The sequence below is a fragment of the Diadema setosum genome, chromosome 7 (assembly GCF_964275005.1).
Source record: "Diadema setosum chromosome 7, eeDiaSeto1, whole genome shotgun sequence".
In the NCBI taxonomy this organism is placed as follows: Eukaryota; Metazoa; Echinodermata; class Echinoidea; order Diadematoida; family Diadematidae; genus Diadema; species Diadema setosum.
In genome coordinates, this window is record NC_092691.1 from 23181219 (window position 1) to 23205108 (window position 23890).

The 23890-nt window shown below is 39.3% G+C and overlaps 1 protein-coding gene across 1 annotated transcript; it reads right to left on the bottom strand.

Moving 5' to 3' along the window:
- Positions 1 to 279: 279 nt before the first annotated feature.
- LOC140230971 (S-adenosylmethionine-dependent methyltransferase Rv2258c-like) lies at positions 280 to 6860 on the bottom strand. Its single transcript, XM_072311115.1, has 4 exons — positions 6667 to 6860; positions 2348 to 2559; positions 1259 to 1381; positions 280 to 845 (listed from the first exon to the last, which is right to left on the bottom strand). The coding sequence occupies exons 1-4, from the start codon at positions 6858 to 6860 to the stop codon at positions 280 to 282; spliced, it is 1095 nt and encodes a 364-aa protein (XP_072167216.1).
- Between the last annotated feature and the right edge of the window lie 17030 nt (positions 6861 to 23890).

Sequence of the window (23890 nt, forward strand, 5' to 3'; positions counted from 1 at the left end):
AGTTCGTTTCCTGACAGTATGCTGAAGTCAAGTATACATTGTACAGCTGCTTCAAAGAAATCACAGAATAAATGCATAAAATATGCACAGTTGGCATAAGCCGTAGACCAAATTGGGTATGCGATCATGGTACATGTAATATAGAGAGTTAATCTGTACAAGACCATTTCGTTTCCTGACAGTATGCTGAAGTCAAGTATACATTGTACAACTGCTTCAAAGAAATCACAGAATTTTCATGCCCATCCATTAGACAAGTCTAGTGGTCATATATCACTGTCAGTTTGGTTTGGAACGTATGAAATGAACTTGCATACTGGCTGGAAGCTTCACTACAGCATCTATACTTAGACCTGCATTACTAATGTATTCCTTGGCTTTGTCCCGGCCCCACGCTGTACCCAACCCCACGCTCCCATCAAAATACAAAGAAATTGGTAAGCAGTGAAAGAGACTAATTGCGTACACCAGAGACAACCAGTCCAGTCCAACATTGTGCGACTGCTTCGTCTGGCAGTCTGGTTCAATCATGGAAAAGACACCGCCTGGTTTGAGGATGCGGTGAATCTCTTCCAAAACTTTGTCTGCTTGGGCAAGGTCATGAATAACGTCGTAAACATAGACATAGTCCACTGAATTGGACCAGTCACTTGGAAGCTCTGCAGCATCGCACTGAACGAATTCCACGTTGACAAGCTTCTTTTCCTCGGCTTGCTCCCTAGCAAAGGTGATGCACTCCTCAGAGATCTCAAGGCCGATGACCGAGCTATTTGGATAGTTTTCCGCAAAGACCAATGTGGAGACACCGCGACCACAGCCAAGGTCCAGCACCTTTATTCCTGATTCTACATGGAATAGGAACAAGTCATAAAACATAGTCCTTGAATATGGAACAGAAGACTTTCACACAGTTCAAACTGTTGCAGAGAGTGGAATGGTTTGCCTTGAACTAATAAATGGTATAGGACCTGGAAAAGAAGTCACTTTCCAAAGTTGTATGCAGTGCAAATTATTATTATTTTTTAACAAGTTCAAGAAGACATGAGTGGTACATAATCAAATCTGAAATCATTCATATTATGGAGGTTCCATGACACTTGCTCCTGCAAACCCTTAAGCATAACCCTTACCCTAATTCTCATCCTCACATCAAACTGAATCTGAAACCCTATCACAACCCTAACCCTAATCTCAAAACCTTGGAGAAAAGGGAAAAAAAAACACCAGAATAAACAAGCCGAAGAAGAATACTTCTTACTTAGTTTCCCCTCAATTTTCGGCATCGATGGTATAAAGTCTTGGACGAGGTGGTTGTGAACCCATCTCCCACTTAAGGATGCCATGAAGGAGTGGAAGAGTGTGTAGTCAGAGTATGGTAAACCTGAAGAAAAGCATACAAGAATCAGCAAATATTTGCTGACAACTAACCTCTCAATTCTGTTACAAACTTGTAACAGAAATTGACAGAATCAAAGGCTTAATGTAAGTAACAGCACATTTGTCAACATTCTAAAAAGATAAATTATGGTGCACAGTCCGATGATATAGACTTTGCTAATGATGAATATCCCTTCATACACTGTTTCTAAGACCGGTAAGGGATTCACTTTGTTGTACCTGGGGGTTGTTTTTGTTTTGTTTTTTTCTTCAGAAAGACAAACTTTATACAAAGTTCACATTTTGCTTGAATATCTGACAAAAACAACAACTTCCTGTTAGTGTTTCACTACCAAAGTCACAACTTGTGCCATATAAGTGGAAGAAGTATAAAATGTGCCCTGCAAATGTTGCAGTGATATCATCCTGTGAACATGATGTATTCTTGTGCTTATCAGAGTTCCAATTAAGCCATGGCTACTGTATTTTCAAATACACATAAGGATCATTGTAGTCTCGCTTCCAGACCCTCTGCTAGTACTATTTCGCTAGACAGGATATTGACGTCCTTAACGTCAAAAACTGGAGTAGGTTTAGGTGGATTTGCCCTTTGGCAAAACGGAGTCATGTTGGCAAAGGGTCTGGAAACCAGACTGACAAACATGCAACATCTGCCACAGGGAAACATCTCTTGCTTTTTTTTCTCTCTTTTCTTTTGTAATATCATGACGCAGAAGTCTTCTCATGCACAATTATTGTGATTCCTTGCAGGATATCTGGTGGGCCCTACACATGCCATGCCAAATACAACATTGCAATTTGGTATGAAACTTCCCTCTATAAGGGTAATATATCTTTTAAAAACACACATAAACACACACACAGCGAGAAAAAAACCCCCACATAAATAGATGATTATATAGATCCATACCCCATCCCCTTCCCTGTCAGCCTTCCCAGCATGCCTCACCAGATGGCCCATTTTTCTTGAGGCACTCCGCCAGTTTGCTGTACACCTCAGACAGCATGGGCAATTCAGTACAGAGCAGGGCGAGGTTATGTGCATCGGTCCCTCTCGTGAAGAAGGGTGCACGGTGCTCTGGCAGGCGGTACTTCTCCGTTTCAGGGTTGATATCAACCAACCGGACAACTGACATGCAGCCGAGCCATTCTTTCACATACCTGAAGTTTGAAAGAAAATAATCAAACATTGCCATCTTGACTTTGCCCACGTTTCTATCTTCTTTTTTTTTTTGTCATTCAAAGCTCAAATTCAAATTTAACTTCATTTTATCTCACATGCTAAAAAGATCCAGACAAAAGTAAGGAAAAAGATACATAGGGCCTATCTACATACTAGTAGCACGTGAGGGATCAGAAAAGGCCGTATGAAGCTTATCGAGATGGATTACATTTACAATAAATAGGATGCAATTTACAATTTGCAATAGAGAAATGCAATTACAGAGTACCAGCACAGGTTGAGAAATATATACTGAGCACCAACATAGAAAGGAACATCACAACAACCGTGAAAAATGCCGCAAATTATTCAAAAAAAAAAAAAACCACACAACAACAATAACTAGAAATGTCGCTATGGCGATTGGTATATATGCCTCCTCCATAACGCATGGTTCTAATAGGCCTATAATACAATGTCTTGACAATGTGTGTGACAGATTCACATAACTGGCAAAATATTGAAATGACAGGTTTGTCACAAATGTGTTGAATGTTCACTTTCCTTGAACTAGGTTTGCTATAATATTGTCTAACAGTGCAGGTATACATGTAGGACTATTTGGGGATTTGAGGATTTTTACTTCACTTGTGACTCTTTTATGAGTTTATGCCTTAAGTAATTTCCAAGTATAAGACACAAAGTATAAGAGTTAAGTACAAGTTATGAAGAAAAAGTAAAATTTCAGTATTAAATATAATTTTTCTTTTTGCATTTTAGCCCGGCCTTTGACCCTTGACCTTTGACTCTATATGACCCTAAAATTTCCAATAGAACCACTGTCAGGTAGAACATGCATAAGTACGTACTAAGTTTCGTGATACCTTGAGTCACTTTCACTTTCAAGATATGGGGGAAAGAGTGAAATATAGGACTTTCACTTGAGCTTTGACCATTTGACATTGAACTTTTGGCAGGAAATTTCCCAGAGAATCTCCATGGGGTAATACATGTACATATTAAGTTTCAAGAAAAATCCTGCAAGCATTGCATAAATATTGAGGGAAATAGTGAAATTTTAAGGAATTGACCTTAGACCTTTGACCCATGACCTCTAAATTCCCTTGATAATCCCTGCCAGTCAGTACATGCATATGTACCAAGCTCCATGAAGATACCTTGGACCATATGATATGCGAGATCTGGAGAAAAAAAAATGAAATTTCAACATTTTCCCTGACCTTTGACCTTTTGACCTTTGACCTCATGACCTAAAACTCTCTCTGAAGAATCTCTATTTGGTAATACATGTTCGCTTTCCTTAAACTAGGGTTAGTTGGATAAATGGTAATGAGGATTAAGGACTTTTACTTGACCTTTGATAAGTTTATGCATTGAGTAATATTCAAGGTATGGAGAACTAGAAATGTCGCTATGGCGACTGATGCCTCCGCCATAATGCATGATTCTCCCAATAGGCGTATAGTACAATGTCTTCACAATGTGTGATCCATGACAGTTTCACATAACTGCCAAATATTGAAATGACATGTTTGTCAGAAATGTCTTGAACTGGGTTTGCTATAATTTTCTAAGAGTGCAGGTACACATATTTGGGGAAATTTGGGGAAGTTTATGCACTGAGTAATTTCCAAGGTATGAAGAAAGAGTGTGATGATGGTACAAAATAGATTTGTGTGTGTGTGTGTGTGTGTGTTTTTTTTTTTGTTTTTTTTTGGGGGGAGGGCATTGAAACCTGGCCTTTGACCCTTAACCTTTGACCTTCTGGCTGGAAATTTCCCGGAGAATCTCCATTAGGTAATGCATGTATTAAGTTTTGAAACTAATAATACAAGCATTGCATATACTAGTATATGAGGGAAATAGTAAAATTTTGAGGAGTTGACCTTGACCTTTGACCCCCTGACTATTGACCCATGACCCCTAAATTCCCTAGATAATCCCTGCCAGACAGTACATGCATACAAATGTATGTACCAAATTCCACGAAGATACATTGAACCATTTGCAAGAAAAGTGATATTGCAACATTTTCACCTAACCTTTGACCTTTTGACCTTTGACCTTATGACATGAAACTCTCTCTGGAGAATCTTTACGCAGTAGTACATGTCCACACCAAGTTTCAAGAAAATACCTTTGGGCATTGCATAGATATGGGGGAAATTGCAACATTTGTAGCATTTGACCTTGACCTTTTGACCTTTGACCTCTTGCCAATGTCACTAAAATCCACTCAACTATTTGTCCCATCATACATCATCCTTGGACCAAGTTTGGTGAAAGCTGCTTCATCCAGTTTTGAGTTATCACGTAAACAGATAAATTTTAGGATTTGACCTTGATCTTTGACCTTTGACCTCTGTCCGATTTCACTGAAAAACTAATCAAGTAATTGTCCCATCATACATCATCCTCCAACAAAGTTTGGTGAAATTTGCTCCATCCAGTCTTGAGTTATCGCGTAAACGGATACAATTTCATGATTTGACCTTGACCTTTGACCTTTGACCTTTAGCCGATTTCACCCAAAATCTAATCAAATAATTGCCCCATCATACTTCATACTTGGACCAAGTTTGGTAAAATTCCAGTAAATATTACTCAAGTTATTGGACGGACGTACGGACGTACGTACGGACGGACGGACAACCCGAAAACATAATGCCTCCGGCACCACTTCGTGGCGGAGGCATACAAATTGTAATTTCTGTATTAAATAGGAAAGTGTTAGCATTTCAACCTGGCCTTCGACCCTTGACCTTTTGACCTTATGGACCTAAAATTCCCAAGAGAATCACTGTCAGGCAGAACATATGTACTAAGTTTCATGATGATACCGTGAGCCACTTCCGAGGTATGGAGGAAGGAGTGAAATTTAGCACTTTCACCTGACCTTTGACCTTTTGGCAAAAAAAAAAAAATCTCAGAGAATCTTTATTGGATGATACATGTCTACACCAGTTTCAAGAAAAAAAAAAATCTTGCAGGCACTGCATAAATATGAGCTAAAAAGTGAAATTTTGAGATGACCTTGACCTTTGACCCCATGACCAAAAAATTCCCTAGATAATCACTGCCAGTCAGTACATGCATAATACAGTAGGTACCCTACTAATGTTCTACGAAGATACCTTGAATCTTTTCCGAGACATGGAGAAAAAAAGTAACATTTTAACATTTTAACAATTGCTTTTGTTAAATCTAAAAAAAAAAAAAAAGATTCCAACCAAAATTTAATGACTTTCAAATGCATTTGATATTCTCTCCATTAATTCAAGGGTAAAACATAGTTCTCGTACACTTGTAGAACTGTCAAATTTCAAAAAAAAAAATGTGTGGAATAATGCAGTAATAACAAAATATTCGTTGGGTAATGACAAAAATGCGGAATATTACCCCCAAAAAGTTCGTCGGAGTCGCAATCTCAGAACTTACCCCATCGTGGTCAGGCTAACTGGAACTCGAGAACAACTCCGCCCCGCCTTGACGGCAGTTGTAAAATAATATGAGCGCTTCGCGTTCTGGCTGGTCGCAGTCACTGAACTCTATAGAGTTCAGTGATCGCAGTTCGGGGCCGAGTTGATACAACGCGCGCATCAAAGAACCTCTTCGGCGGGCAAACAAAATGAACGTGCGCCTCCAGGGGTGCGCCTACGTATGAAGTAGACAAGTAGGTATTGACGATCAAGAATTTAGACAACAATGACAACAATGATATTCAGGTTTGAGTTTCTTTAGTTTGCCTCCCTCTACAAATGAAAATTTGTTAAGATCGCAACTGCTGATCTGTAAATTAACAAACATGTCGGAAAAAAGGAACCAGTGGGACTCGAACCTGTCATCTACTGCTTTCCGGGCAGCGACACTACCACCAGGCTGTCCCTGGTTGCCGGCAGTGACACGATGAACGTGGAACAAATACCCATATAAGCTCCGAAATTCCCACATTGTTAATATGTTATGTTATATGATGACAGGTTCGAGTATACTGCACGATGAGATTAAATTCGAACACTTGGTGTTTGCCAGCATGGCAAAGGGTTTCATTTTAAATGACAACCTAATAGATACATGCCCCATACCGCTCCTTGAGTCCTGCAGCATCGGCAATCTCCTGTGCTGTGCTCTCTCTGTCCTTCAAGTGTACCAAGGCATCAAAGATGCCAGTCTCAACTCCAAGGGACACGGCCAGTGCGACAAAGCCGTGTGTTAGGATGGTGCTGATCCTGTTTGCAAACGCCTCGCTCGTTTCTTCCTGAGCCCCTGACTCAGCCATAATGAGATCTGCTGAAGCAAAAACAATCAAATATACAAAGTCAATTGATCAATCTAGATTTAACGCTTTCATAGCGACTGATATTCTGCAGATAATGGCCTGTGGTTCCCTGGAAGGTACAGCAATGTTGCCCTCATTTCACTAACTTTCTAAATGAAATAAAATAGCTCACTGAATGTTTATTTTTGTCTATCACTTGGTAAGTAATGTTTATTTGAAAGCCTAATAAGACTTTACCACGAGAATGGTGTGTCACAGAAGTAATTCTGACATACTTCTGTTGACCTTTGACTTCTCTGAAATGTCCTAATTATAATTATATTCTACATGAAAACAAAAAATGGTAAAGTACTAAACTATTTTTTTAAAGGGTAAGTGGTTTTGGACATTCAAGGGAGTAATTGTTGCTTTTCGTCTTTATCATAATGTTATCTAATATGGGGTTGTATACATACCTGTCACGCTTACATGAACTGTATGTACATTACCAGCAGAAAAACATAATCATGATATTATGGGTGACATTATAGTGCTCAATCATGCTGATTCCATATCGTGAGCCGAAGTTATCAAAGTTGTTGGATGTCAATGTGCTCCATCAATGCGATAAATTTCAACCAGGATATTCATAGGCACAATACAAGCTAGGTTACATGATTTCATAATGCACATTCCCTGGGGATTCCCAGACATGAAACATCTTTCTTTCAACAAACCATCCTTTTTTTAAACGCTCAAACTGGTCAGAGTTTAGGGCTGTGCCGACTTATACATGTACTTGTAATACATATCCCCTAAAACCTAGCTATAGCCCAAACACCTACATCTCTATAACTATCTATCTGTCTGTCTGTCTGTCTTTCTATCTACCTGTATCCATAATATGTCATCTGTGTTATACACTTTCTGTACGCAATACAAATGAATTATCTACCTCTCCATCTATAATCATATCTATCTTTGTCATTTACATTATACACTTTATGCACATAATACAAAGTTATCATCTACCCCTCCCTAATTCATACTCTTCCTTTAAGTGGCAATCTAGACAGGAAATCTGTCTGTCCGGAGGAGTAATATAATACAGATTGTGCCAATAATATTTCTCAATAGGGGATGGATTCCGTGAATCCAGGGGGTGTTTCATCAACGTTAGTCAGCGCTGACAACTTGTCAGCGCTGACAATCACCATAGTAACAGTCAGTGACCAGAGCATCTCATCCAATCAAAAACCAAGGATTTTGCTGAAATTGTCAACGTTCATGAAACACCCCCAGATGTAGTCTGTGTGGAACCATGGTGGAACATTAACTCGGTACGATGTCCCCAAAGTTAATCATACACACTGATATGCTAAACGACTACTCTGCATATCCCCCGTTCCACTATCACGATCTGGACCCCGATCTATCCCGATCTAGCAGGTCGGGAAAGATCGGCAAAAGCGTAGAGGGATCAGAAGCATCGTAACAGCAGCGTTTTGAGGACGGGGTGGGAGCAGGCATTTTTTTTTTCCAGATCGGGAAAAAAATTTGAACCTGTTCAAAATTTCTTCCCGATCTCCCTGATAAAAATTGACCTATTTTGAATTCGTTGGGCAAGCGGGGAGAGCGTAGTGACAGTGTAAACACCGCGGGATGAGCATAACAAGGTCTTCCTGAGCGTAGTAACATCGGCACAAGAACGGGAAGTAAACTGGACACGTATAAAATCAAGGCCCCTTCCTACGACGCTCTCAGTACGCTTCATTCCCGCTTTAGTTACGCTGTTTCCGCTTTAGCTATGCTGTTGCTACGCTTTCCAAGACTCAATCATGCATATTTTCCGCTCTCGCCGCTCTAAAAGCGACGAAGCCGATAAGCTTTAAAATTCACAGCCAAAATGTCTGCCAGAAAAAGATCAAAGAGATCGAGAGGCAAAACTGCTGGGGAGGAGAAAGATAAGAGAAGAAAGCAGCGAAGCAGCTACCCACGAGGCGAAGAAAGAAAGACTGCACGGAATGCTAACAGAGAAGGAAGAAGAGGACATGGTAGAATTTAGAAGAATATGAAATCATCTACAACAGGGAGAAGACGGAATATAAAGGCAAGGACATCAAGAAAAAGCCTTGGAAAGATCAGCACATCTTTGATAAATAATGAATTGCAGCAGGAAGAACATTGAGTTGAGAAGCCTCAATCAATCTCTTTGGTTCTGCCTGGTAATAAGTTGACTTACTGAGGATCGACAGTCGAATCGGGGTACATCGGAGCACAATGGGCACTTTCAGCTCTCCGGACAGGAGAACTGCGTGATTTAAAATCGTATAGATCGGATATAGCATTGGCAACATTCGACCGAGAGATCGAGCTGTATCTGGTCGTCGGGGATATGTTCCGCGGAGACTGCGTCTGGCTCCACGGATCCCCTCTACGGATCGAGGAAGCGATAACGTAAAAAAAAAAATAATGATAAAATAAGAGACTCCTCCGGACAGACGGATCTTTCTGTCTACGGCAACATCGTACTGACAGCGTAGTTACATCTAAAGCCTATCTGCAGCGGCGGGCAGAGATTGCAAATTCTCATACCCGATCATCGTAGTACAACAGCGTAGCAAGCACGTGTTAGTCGTAAATACAGCGTTATCAGAGCGTTCTTACATCGTACTGTGTCCAGATCGGCTCATGTTTAAATTGTCAAATCGCGGAGAGAACGGCATAGTGGAACAAGGGCTGTGATACAGTGGACTCCCGTTACTGAGAACGAAGTCCTCCGGACCGGCAGTTTCCTTTCGTTATATCGAAATTTCGGTCTAACCGAACAAAAATAATAAACAATAAAAAAAAAGCACACAGTGGATAACGTTGCGGCCCGAATTTTTACTTCGTTTTATTGTAACCGGAATTTCGTTATAACCGTGTTCGTTATAACGGGAGTACACTGTACTACCATACCACCTGCGCGCTGATGATGAAATATACGCAGGACGTGAACCAGACACTACAGTGGCGATTCCGAATTGTGATACAATATTTGAAATATCCTCTGAGGTCTACTTTCAGACATGGTGCAATGCTACTACCGTAAACTTCTGTCATACAACTCAGTCTAAAATAAAATTGGGGCCCCGTTTGTTCACTAAACAATGCTGAATATTCCTGGAGGTGCAGGTGCGAATCGAGGCACCAATCGAGCGAGGTCAGGTTGGAGGTCAGGTTGGAGCTGCATGGGCGTCACCAGCAAGCGAGCTTGAAAATTTTGACATTTTACAGTCCCAAAACTGCCGTTTGTAGCCTTTTTTTTTTTTCGCTTTGGAAATTAAGGGGGGCGCTCCAGGTTCAACTGCTGGCAATTACTAGCAGCAACATTAGTTACGTTCAGACGGGACTGGTATAACGATTGAAATAATGCGAGCGAGCGAAGCGAGCGAGCTTGAAAATTTTGACATTTTAAAAGTCCATAAACTGCCGTTTGTAGCTATATTTTTTCGCTTTGGAAATTAAGGGGGAGGCGCACCGGGCTCAACTGCTGGCAATTACTGGCAGCAACATCAGGAGAATGGCGTAACGATTAAAAATGCGAGCGAGCTTGAACATTTTGACATTTTACAGTCCAAAAACTGCCGTTTGTAGCTATATTTTTTCGCTTTGGAAATTAAGGGGGCGCAACTGCTGGAATTACTGGCAGCAACATCAGGAGAATGGCATAACGATTAAATTCGAGCGAGCGGAGCGGAGCGAGCTTGAAAATGTTGACATTTTACATTCCCAAAACTGATGTTTGTAGCTATATTTTTTCACTTTGGAAATTAAGGGGGGGGGGGGGGCACCGGGCGCAACTGCTGGCAATTAATGGCAGTAACATCAGGAGAATGGCATAACGATTAAATGCGAGCGAGCGAAGCGAGCGAACTTGAAAATTTTGACATTTTACAGTGCAAAAACTGCCGTTGTCGCTATATATTTTTTCGCTTTGGAAATTAAGAGGGGGGAGGGGGGTGTCCGGTGGGCACCCCCTGGATCCGCCACTGGTAGTCAAGGGTGTCGGTTTATGTTCATGATTGGGGGAGGTATAATGACCAGCGAGGGGGCGTCGAAGTGACCAAGCGGGGGAAGGATGTCCAAAATCTGCACTTTAGAGCCTCGCCGTTTTTGTTTGTGTGTGTGTGTGTGTGTGTGTGTGTGTGTGTGTGTGTGTGTTTGTTTCATATACGTGGAAATGTTAGGAAATAGCCCAGGTCAAGTCTTAATATTGGCAATGCAAAGCATTTTAATATGGACTAGAATGTAAAGCAACACTGCAAAATCAATGATCTAGCTTTGATATAACGAAGCGTATAAAGGTACAAAGGTGTACATTCTACATCACATTGCGCAACATTGCAGCGACTGCTTTTGCCGTTCGGATGTTCTGAGTAACAGCGCAAATCCTGCTTATATTCAGAATGCCAACCAGGAATCACGTTGAATCACAATCTTTTGTCGGCTTCGGGCTTTTTGAACAATGTTTCACACATATACCTCTTTAATTACGGTTAAAAGAAATCTTATGTTAGCTTATCTTATTTCTTGATCACCCTTTCATGTCGATTTCAAAAGCAGTTTACTAACCCTTGAATTACCATTTTGGTAAGGATTTTTTTTTTTTCTCATTTTACCAGCGGATGGGGGGGGGGGGGGCACGTGCCCCCATGCCCCCCCCCCCCCCCGTAGTTACGCCACTGGTAGGGTCTATGTACAGCACGTTACTTCTGACCAATCCATATTGATAATGCGAGCCCAAGTGCGAGCCTTATACCCCTTTCAGGTAATCGTGGATGCGGATAATAGGAGCCTCATTACAAAAAAAAAAAAAAAAAAAAAAAAAAATGGAGGGGCAAGTATATCATTTTGCCCACCCCCCCCCATAATTCCCGAGACGAGAAGATTTTCTTGCTTTTTTTGCCAGAAAAAAAGTTTACCCCCATAAAAACATTGGAAGGGCAAGCATATTATAATTTTGCACCCCATAATTAATAATTAGTGAGATGAGATTTTCCTGCTTTTTGACAGAAAAAAAAAAAGTTGCCTCCATAAAATAATGTTCGGGGGGCAAGCGCACCATATCTGCCCCAACCCACGTAATTATAATTTCCGAGATGAAAATATTTTCTTGCTTTTTTTGTTTAAAGCTGTCCAATTATTTCACCCAAAAGTGTGCACCAGATGGAAGGTTGCTGAATTTCAATTCTAAAAAAGCAAAGTCTCTCTCGTGTCGGAGGGGGATACCTCTTCCCACACCTTCCCCCGTTCGGTCTATTTTCCATGGACTTAATACACCTATGAAGACTGGCAGATTTATAAATGTTTCATCGAAAAGTGTGGGAGAGGCATCTTACCACCCTGCCATTACCTTGTCCCTTCTATAGACTTAGTACACTATATGGGGAATGACAATTTCCGGATTTTCCACAAAAAGTGTGCATCAGATCGCTTTATTTCAATTCTAAAAACTCAAAAGTTCCGTCGAGCGGGAGGGGGTATCCCCCCCACATCCTCCCCCTAAGCTCTACCTCACTACACTTTGTACATACACAGAGATGATGCACACTCGGAAAAAGAGCCATTAACATTTCACCGAAAAAAAAAAACTATTTGTTTAAGTTATTATTTTTGGAAGGGGGCTGCAAAAAATTCAAGTACAGTTGTATTGCACCACACGCAAAAATCTGCATCAAATTGCACCATTTATAACATCAAAATGCAAAAAGTTCTCACCGTGGGAGGGGGACAACCCCCTCCAACACCCTAAACCCTCGCTCGCTCCGCTTGCTCGGGCTCGGTCGCGTTCATGACATCAGTGTAAGAATTAATACAAGAAGATTATTTAAATGATACCATTCTAGAGACAAATTGTTCATGAACAATAATTTACATCAAACCCCCTCCCACACACCCCTCCCACACCCTCCCCCTCGCTCACTCGCTCTTGTCTCGTCGCGTTCATAATATTCAGTGTAAATATAAAAACAGGAAGTTTAGTTTGATGATAATATTTTATATGCAAATTGTTCAACAATAATCTACTTCAAAGTATACTGCTACCTTAAACAAGTGGGACTGTTTCAAGTTGATAAGACAAGCAAAAACATGCATCGCATTGCACCATTTACAACATCAAACTACAATTTCAGTTCTCACCGTGCTAGGGGGGACGACCCTCTCCCACACCCTCCCCCCTCGCTCGCTCCGCTTGCTCGGTCTCGGTCGCGTTCATGACATCATCAGTGTAAGAATTAATACAAGAAGTTTATTTACATGATATCATTTATAGGCACATGGTTCAATAACAATTTACATCAAAATGTACTGCTACCTTAAACAAGTGGGACTGTTTCAAGTCGATAAAACACGAAAAAAACCTGCATCAAATTGCACAATTTACAACATCAAAATGAAAAAAGTTCTCACCGTGGGAGGGGGGACAACCCCCTCCCACACCCTACCCCCTCTCTCCCTCCGCTCGCTCTTGCTTGGTCGCGTTCATGATATTCAGTGTAAATATTAAACACAGGAAGTTTATTTGGATGATACTATTTTATATGCAAATTGTTCAATAATAATCTACATCAAAATATACTGCTATAAACCTTGAACAAGTGGGACTGTTTCAGTCGATAAAACAAGCAAAAACATGCATCAAATCGCACCATTTACAACATCAAAATGCAAAAACTTCTCACCGTGGGAGGGGGACACCCCTCCCACACCCTCCCCCTTGCTCACTCCCCTCGCTCTTGCTTGGTCTCGTTCATGATATTCAGTGTAAATATTAAAACAGGAAGTTTATTTCGATGATACTAGGCCCTATTTTATGGGCAAATCGTTCAATAATAATCGAAATCAAATTATTCTGCTATACCTTAAACAAGTTGGACTGTTTCAAGTCGATAAAACAAGCAAAAACATGCATCAAAGTGCATCATTTACAACATCAAAATGCAAAAAAAAAAAAATTCTCACCATGGGGGGGGGGGGGACAACCCCCTCCCACACCCCCCCCCCCCCCAATCTTGCTCGCTCCGTTCGATGGGGCTCGGTCGCTTCGCTCCCTCGCATACTATCACCCCCCCCCCCCCCAAAAAAAAAAAAAAAAAAATAAGGATGAAATCCTAGCTACGCCGGTGCCCTTTCCCCGCTTGGTTTCCCTAAAAACCCTAAATGTCTGGGGATTGAGAGCTTCCTGAATTCCAAACGTCTGTCCACTAAATCTCGTTACATCATCAAAACGCACCCCACTTGGAAAAAAAAAAAGCTGGTGACGCCCCTGAGCTGGAGGTGGCGGTGGATGCAATGTAGAGATATGGTAGAGCATGATGAGTAGTGTACAAGTTACGAAATTCCAGTCATAGACATAGGCTACTGTCATTACAATACCCCCTTCAACTTCTGAGGTTGTACCCGAGTACTACAGCTAGACGTGTAGCATACAGAGATATCACCTCTAACAACACAATTATCGTGATTTTGTTTTTATGATACATACCACATGTGAACTTACCAATTGGTACTCCCGGAAAAAAATTATTCAGGAGGGGTGAATTGTGTGATACATGTACAGTGTACATACAATGTACAGACACCATCAACGTACGTCCGTACGTACGCGGGTACACTGCATACGAATCAAAGAGATAGGTATAATCTCTTTGATACGAATACAGTCCAGGAAGTGGACTATGGGCGAGATTGCCTTTCGAGTATAGTTAGCCGCAGTAGTAATAATCTCTTTGAGCAGTTACAGTACTGTGCAGATTCCGTGGAAGAAGGCTTGGCGGAGGTTGCTGTAGGTGTTTCCATAATCGGCCCAGACCCTGGGTATGTGGATCGCCCGCTGCAGGATAAAGATCAGTTTGTGCACGTATACCGCTTTACCGCGACCCCGAAATAGGCCACAAGCATCACTGAGTATTTCCACATACTCGTTTCGCATTCACCTATGTTTACCTATCAATTTATGTTTCTTTTAATTTTTGCGGAGCGCTGACACATGGCATGTAAGTGTAATGTAAGTGCCTGTCTGAAGTCCTCAACGGCTGTTTCTTTTATGATAGCACACAATCTAATATTCTATCTAATATTATATCTATTATATCTAATATTCCAGTTTGATTTGGAAGAGATCTAGACTTCAACCTCCCCCGTGTTTGACCAACGGGTGCTCACAGATAGTGGGATATGAAATAAGATTGATGTGTTCTTATATCAACAGAGAGAAAGGGGAGAGGGAGAGAGGGGGAGGGAGTGGAAAGGAAGGGAGAAGGGCTTGCCAGTTACTTAGTTGCTTGAATAATGTTTTTATCTCCGTCACAAAGTGTCGTCGGAGTGTATATATTTTCGGATTGTCCCGTCCGTCTGTCCGTCCGTCTGTCCGTCCGTCCGTCCTTCTTCCAGTCCGCAATCTATACGTGGACAGAGTATCCATGTGAAACTCGGCAATACTGGACGAAGTTAGCCTATCAACCTTGCGGGGGCACATGGTCAAGGTCAAAGGTCAAAATTAAATTCTTTCAATTTCACTTTATCCGTCATGTCATAATATATTATACCTGAAGGTATTTTTTTGAAACCTAGTGTATAGACCTATACCAGGAAAAAAAAAAAAAAGATTCTCCAAGGAACGTTTTATCCCATGGGGTCAAACGTCACAAGAGGTCAAGTGAAAATGCTAAGATTTCACTTTTTTTTTCTTCATATCTCGGAAATGGCTCAGGGTATCTTCATGAAACTCAAGCCCATGCATTACATCCTAACAGTGATTCTCTTGGGAATTTCGGGGTCATAGGGTCAAAGGCCATGGATCAGGTTGGTGCTCAAGTTCTACTAATCGATACTGAAATTACACTATTCTCTCCATACCTTGAAGATTACGCAATGCATACACAATCAAATTAGGTAAAGTGCCTATGACACGCATTACTGCTCAAAAAGAGAAAGATTTAGGCCAATGGGCCTATAACGGTTGAGTGAAAATGTGAAAATTTGTCCATATTTTGAAAATAAATCGAAGCATTTTCGTGAAAATTGGATATTACCAGACAGTGCCTGTATGTCATGGGGGTCAAAGGGCAAGGGTCAAAGGTCAAGTGAAAATGCTCAAATCTTATCATTTATGGAAGTTGAAGTGATCCATAATTCAGGCAAAGTTACAAACTAGCGTTCACATCTAGGACAACCTGCCAATATATTGTCTCCTTCATCGTCATCTTCTTCTTCTATTTATATCAATATTTTTTTTCTATGCTCACGTGTAATGGAGTAGCCTATCCGTGACCAGGGAGGTGGGAATAGTTTCAATGATCTGACACTAATGGGAACTCCATCCCGGTTTCATAATGAGTTGTTGCTGTGTTTTTTGTGTGTGTGTTTATATATATATATATATATATATATATATATATATATATATATATATATATATATATATATTTTACCATGGCATAGAACTGCAAATTAACCGTAAAGCATTCTAAAAACTAAAAGGTAACACAACACGAAAAATTCAGGATATCGCCTTTTATTATATAAATACAGAAAAACAGGGAATTTTGCCTAGGCCTACAAACCAAGAGGAAACTGGTTTGGCTGTTTTGATGGAACAGTCATGCGGGGAAACAGTCATTAATATCAAGCCTACTCAGTATAACGGCGTGATGGGATTGCTGCTCCGTCAAAAACAAACAAACAAAAACCGTGAAATTCAATTCAACTCTTCAGCTGAATGGCTTCATGGTACTGCGTTCCAAGATTTGTGTGTCTATATTCACATTACTGAGATCATTCTTTTTGTTGCAATAAAGATGACAGTGGCCGTAATCATAAAGACTAACTTCCCTCTTGTCATGCCTGTCATGCACCTGCTCTCTCTTACGCTTCAACCGATTCATTAATCTATGCTACTGAGGATGGTACAGACGAAAACGTACGCTCACAAAACACCCGTCAGACAATGATGTCTCAATGAAAAAGATGTTTTATTCTTATTGCTCGTCTTGTATATTGCTTGTTCAATTTGTATGCACTATGAGTGATATTGTATAAATGTTTAATATCATAAGTATTCAACTCACATACATTAATGATCTTTTTCTTTTCTTTTTTCCTGCGGTATGGGAATAATCCATAGAGTTGTCTTGATAAACAAAGGCAGATACACACACATTAATGCTTGCAGCAAAGATCCTCGTGGATTTCTTGTAGCATCTGACTATACCTAGCATCATTGAGAAGGAAAAACTACAGCTGTATTGATTCTGCATCAAAACAATATTATTCTTTTTATATTATTTTTTTAATCTTCTTGTACGTGTGAAGGACTCGACATCTACGTTAAAGAAAAAATGTGAAAATGACTTTACACGAAATGACCGAAAGCATAAAATGAACTGTCTACTCTGAGAATTCGCTAAAATTACCACCTTGCACTATGCAGGTCGATTACTTTTCGATTCGATTTAGGTTATCCAAAGGCAAGCAACAGTAGCGACGCACTCAAACAACTCTTGATCGTTTAATACATCACCTAGGCAAGATCAAAATGAAGAGAATTAAGAGTTGACAAATAATCATTTTTCAGTCATCATAATTATTGCAACAACATATTTTTTTTTTCGCTCTCTTTCTCTCTAAACTTGTGCAAAGATACAGGTAAAAATCGATCGAGTCGAAAAGTGATCGCTGGACTTCACGCGATTTCAGAAGAGCGTCATTCAGCCCTTGCGAGTCATGATCATGCATAAAAAATCACAGAGAGCAAGTCAAGTTATAAATCATTTAACCTCATATATGTCTTGTGACAGTTCATTACGCCGGAAACGGCCTATTTTGTTTTCTCTACAAGGTATAATTCTGAATTTGAACTCCCTTTTCATTATTGACAAATCAGGGCTCACAAAATTATTACAAGCATGTCTGAGTTATCCCATTAGAAATATTGATACCTTTGGCAAGTTTTGGAGTGAAAATTGTTACCACTTTCACATGACAAAAAGCAAGAACATTTTGACAATTCTATCAATTGTGTCCTCAAACAATGAGGTTCTCTTGGAGAAATATAATGAAAGAGGAATTGTTATCACATAAGAGGTCATGAATAACAGTCATATTAGTTCTGCTGGTTATGTGAAGGTTGAACGAAATCGATAACCCCTACCGATAGCTCAAAGATAATACAAGAGTCTGTGTGTATCTACATTGGTGCAGGGAACAAAATACCGTAGACATGCTGAAGTATTTATGATAAACTGCATGTATATATACACGAAGCATTTCATGATATAAGAAATGATAACGTAAATTCAGATACGATCACAAACTTCTATACCTTCATAGTGCTCACAGTCGAATTGAAGCAAAAACACAAGCTGATCTATCTACAGAGAATGTAGATATTGTAACTAATCTTCATTAATGACAGGCAGTAAGCCATATACAATGTAGTATAATATACAATCAGTCATAAAGTATGGGCTATTAGTATGATCTACTTCACATAACTCTTCATTAACATACATAATATATTTCCTTTTCATACGTTTTAGCAATTTAGTCGAACAGACGAAATACAAGCAAACAAAAACAAGCTATTATATCTTATAAGAGAGATTAAAGAACGCTCATTTAGTATCATGGCGTGTCCCTGAATCATGACAGTGATGGGATATGTCCCCAACTCGAAGTATTTAAAGACATACACGTCACATACGTCATAATATACAAACAAGCTCTCTTCCCACTGCCTCCCCCCCCCCCCCACCCCGAAACATGGCCGACTGATTCACAAGGACTTGGAATACGAGTGTGAAGAGATTTAAAGGGACTGTACAGTACTGGTAGAGGTAAATATTCATGTTTTGAACATTCCTAAGTGAGATAATGAGAAACCTCTTATGAAATATGAAAGAACATGTAATTTTAAGAAGGATTCAACTTTTATTTGATGAAAATTGGTTTTCAAATGGCCGAGATATCCAAAAAAGTGGTAATGATAAAAGGCGACAGGCCACGCCTTTTATTAGGATCTCTTTGTTTCATCTTGTTTTTGGATATCTCAGCCATTTCAAAACCGATTTTCATCTAATAAACTTTTGATACCCCTTAGAATTGCATGCTCTTTGACATCTCATAGAGTGGTTTGTGAATATCTTGTAAAATGTTAAAAGCTAAAGCCTCACCTCGACCAGAACTGTACACACCCTTTAAGCTGTTTTACCGTTGCCATACTGGCTGCATGATTATTTCGTAAGTTACACCTAATAGTATCGTTATCACCGGAACAAGGCCCTGTTAAGATACGAATGTATTTATACTCAGACAAATTATTGTATTAGTGTTATTTTCTCGCTTTCTTTAATCACTCCATCCCCATCCTCCGTTCTCTCCTTCATCTTCTTTCCATCTCTCTCTCTCTCTTTCTCAAACTTTTTTCCTTCCTCTTTCGAAGTTTACTCCGTTATTGTATTGACTTAAACACCATTGACAAAGCCAAACAAGCAACCAACAGTACGAAGCTAGTCTTTGCACAAGTCGTCGCGGAGTTGCACAAATTCTGCGCGCAGAAGCACGCCTCGCCATTCATAGTGCTGACTCGACCGCCGTAGGGGGAGACGAAATTGGTGACTTGCTGCCGGATATCGTCGATGTTGGGCAAAGTGGAGAAATCTTGGCAGCCGTTTCTCCGGGCGGTCCCCCCGCAGCCCATGTTGACATAGTCCACTTCCATATTTGGCATATTTGCTGTACGAGATAGCGTTGAAGTCATTAAAAAAATGACAATGTCATAATTCTGTTGTACACAATGTTTGTAACAAACGCAAACAGAAAAAAAAAAAACTGACCAGAAATGAATATCATTTATTAGTGGAAAATTGAGCAAAGAAAATGGGATTCCATCGGGAGGTTTGATACACATTTCTCTGTGTAGAATCATTACAATAGCATTGTTATACTTGATCTTCCCACATGAGTACGAAGCGTAATGTTTACTTTTCTTCTGATCGGCTTTCTGACGTATGAATTACAAAATGTTACACTGGGTAACATGAATGATATCAGAAATATTACATCATTAATACTCAATTACAATTACTCAATTACTCAATTACTCAAATACAATTAGAATTGACACCATGTTACCGGCAACCATGGCAGCCCCGTTTGAGGTCACCATGGAAAAAAAAAAAAAAAAAAAAAAACGGGATGGACGTGAAACAACGCGGTGAGACTGGATTGTCAAACATGACAGGCCGTGATTGCCGTGGATGCCGTGTAAGATTTTTAAACTGTCAAAAAATTTGCCACGGCAGTCTCGGTGCTAATGAGGAATTTGTATGCCGTAATAAAACGGCGGAAAATATTGACAGTCTAGCCTGATCAGACACCGTGAGGACAACATCTGATAGCTATAAAAATGTTTACCTAGCGAGGACTGGAACAAACCAGACTAGAATGCGAAGGGGGGGGGGGGGGACAGGAAAATGTCTCATCTACCCACGGCGCACTGCGTTTCGGGCAAAATGGGACTGCCGTGGCTGCCGGGAAAATGGTGTAAACGCAGCTTAATGGAATTAATTTACACATTTGTTTGGGTGTTTTTTTTTTTCTTCTAATCATGTATATCATAATCTGTATACTGATAATATTACTGAAAATAATCTTGATTTACGTATGAAATTATGTTGGAAGAAAAATGACTCAAACAAACAAACAAACAAACAAAACTTGACCTATCCCGTTATATTTTGTTTGCTTTTTTGCCTTATGTTTGTGCACGCTATTTAGTGCTTAACACTAAATGGAGCAAAGTTATAAGCCATAACGAATGTATGCATGCCTCTTATTCGCAGTAAGACCAGGGAACTTACTTTGCGTGAAAGCGTAGTTCACAGTGAAGTTCTGGATGTAACACTTCCCGGTACAGTCCACCTTGTTAGTGCGAGGTCCAATGTCGTTGCAGCTGGAGATGGGATACTGGCTGGCGGCCTCGGAGAGTAGACGGTTCTTAGAGCCGAGTCCGAAGCACTGGTAGCACTTAGTCTGTGCCGCCACTGTGGCATACAATGTAGCATACAAAAACAAGAACAACAAAAAAAGTTAGAAAGACTTTACTATTTAAACGTGCAATATCTTTCGTACATATCAGTCTACTTAGCATTGAATAAGCCAGTCAGTTCAAGGATGTGCTTTGCATATTATGCAAAACAAAGGTCATTTGAGAATGTTTTTGAATTTGCTATACTGACTTGATATTACAGAAAAAAAAAAAATGTTCTCAGGCAAGGTCTATCCAGAATCTTAATTTACGTGTTTCACTGGAACCTATATACAGGTGGAATTGATTCAACAACAATGTTTAACAAAAGCTCTCTGCGCATTTCGTCTTTACAACGATTAAAAAGATTGCATATAATGATAATGATAATGATAATGATAATGATAATGATAATGAATAACATTATAGCGCTTAATACTGATGTTTCTAAGCGCATTAATCCGGAAAAAGGAATGCTTCATCACGAAACTTTTTCATGTTCAGGAAGTTTGTGGTGCAGGGGTCATTTTGGATATGCACCAATCATGAACTGGGGAATGGGGTTAACAATGACGTTCGCATTAGCATTTGCATCTTCTGCCCCGATTTGGCAAAAGAAATTGCGTCCCTTCCAAAAGGCGTTTCATATACCTTCTTGCACGATCCGATTCCTCAATCTATGTTTTGTGACCCCCACAAAATGACTTAAAAAGGAAAAAAAAATATAGACACACACTAGATTGTGTATCCTGTAACTTTAATAATTGTATATGTACAATATGTGCGTGAAACATGTTTATCAGTTTATCAATAATATGGATTTTCACCAAACAAAAGACTGAATGAAAGTATATCATATTCAGCATGAGGAGGTGGTGGTTTACTGAGCATGCGTACAATACTCAGTTTTTCTTTTCTAGTCTCACCGTAGATCTGCTGGCTCAAAAAGTTACACGTATTATCATTCCTGACACATATTGTGTCAACTTTGGATGAAAGAAATGGATGATTATTCTTTTTATCGCTTGCTGAATAAAATATCATTCGACATCTCATGTAATTCTTTTCGATGGGTTCTTATATTTCAGAAGGAAGGGGTATATTCACCTCAGTATATATGAAAAAAAAAAGATACATGGAATTACAATAATGGAACATCCTGAAGTTAAGAAATTTTTTCAATTTTTTTTTCAATTTTTTTATTTGAAAGTCTTGACTATCGAATCGGCATTAACAGATTAACGAAAAGTCTGTGTCGGTAACATTTCGATGATTTTGACTTTATGGTCACTGAAAGAGAAAACGCACTGTCATCTCTGAAGAAACTCTTTGCTGGGATAGGAATATATCAGCTAAAAAAACGAAAACAAAAAATAATGTACATTTATATACAATATTATATATCTACGAAGTAAAGCAGATGAAACAATACAGAAAACCCTTCAACTTATGGGATACTTGCGTAACAAAAGAAAATTTTGACATCAATAATTTATAACATTATGTTGTTTGATAATTATGAATGTTTTGATGTACGGGCATGATTGTCCTCATACTGTTGTTGTTTTTTGTTTTTGTTTTTGGGGGGATGTTCGTTTTGCTTTGTATCATGTTGGTTTGTTTTGTTTTGTTTTGTTTTTTGTTTTGTTTGTGTTTGATTTTTTTTTTTTTTTTTTTTTTTTTTGTCGACGGATATCGGTCTTTGATGCCGGCTTCTGTTGCCAAGAGAGGTATACAGGAAAGTCAAGCTTTCGTTTACGATGGCCGTCTCCGGCGTTTCTTTGTTATTAAATGTTTTTATCTAACAAATTACAAATTAACTGTTTATGTTTTAATTAAACATACGGTATATGATCTGTTTGATGTGTAATTTTTCTTGGTTGGATTCTTGGTAATGCTACATCTAGTGAAGTACAGAAATAAACTCAGAAGATAATTCAAAACAAAATAAGTAGAATCGTATGATATATAGAATGATACAGTGTACAGCTATTGCGCCGAAATTTGATTTATTATAAGCCTAAATAATTTTATCAGCTAAAATCAGATGAAAATACGGATAAGTTTTCACCCCATTGATAGCTTGCAGATGATAAAACATTTAAACTTAAAGATCCTAATGAATTATCAACTACGCAAGTATCCCATAAGTTGAAGGGTTTTCTGTATTGTTTCATCTGCTTTACTTCGTAGATATATAATGTACATTATTTTTTGTTTTCGTTTTTTTTAGCTGAAATATTCCTATCCCAGCAAAGAGTTTCTTCAGAGATGACAGTGCGTTTTCTCTTTCAGTGACCATAAAGTCAAAATCATCGAAATGTTACCGGCACAGACTTTTCGTTAATCTGTTAATGCCGATTCGATAGTCAAGACTTTCAAATAAAAGATTTGAAAAAACAAATTTGAAAAAAATTCTTAACTTCAGGATGTTCCATTATTGTAATTCCACGTATCTTTTTTTTTTAATACTGAGGTGAATATACCCCTTCCTTCTGAAATATAAGAACCTATCGAAAAGAATTACATGAGATGATATTTTATTCAGCAAGCGATAAAAAGAATAATCATCCATTTCTTTCATCCAAAGTTGACACAATATGTATCAGGAATGATAATACGTGTATCTTTTTGAGCCAGCAGATCTACGGTGAGACTAGAAAAGAAAAATTGAGTATTGTACGCATGCTCACAAAACCACCACCTCCTCATGCTGATACTGCCATTCAGTATTTCATATCTCACTAATGGAAGATCGATTAGAGGAAACCGAAGCCCAAATACAAATATGGATTGAGTGAAAGCAGCAATGTTTGTGGAACACATCAGTGACAATTTGAGAAAGATCGGATAATCGATTCAATCAGGCTTAATTTAAAGTTTTGGTGCCGTCGTCGATGGATAAAAAGACTACTACAATCTATGACGTCATTATGGATAACAATATAAAGAAAATAATAAAGAAAATTCAACATAT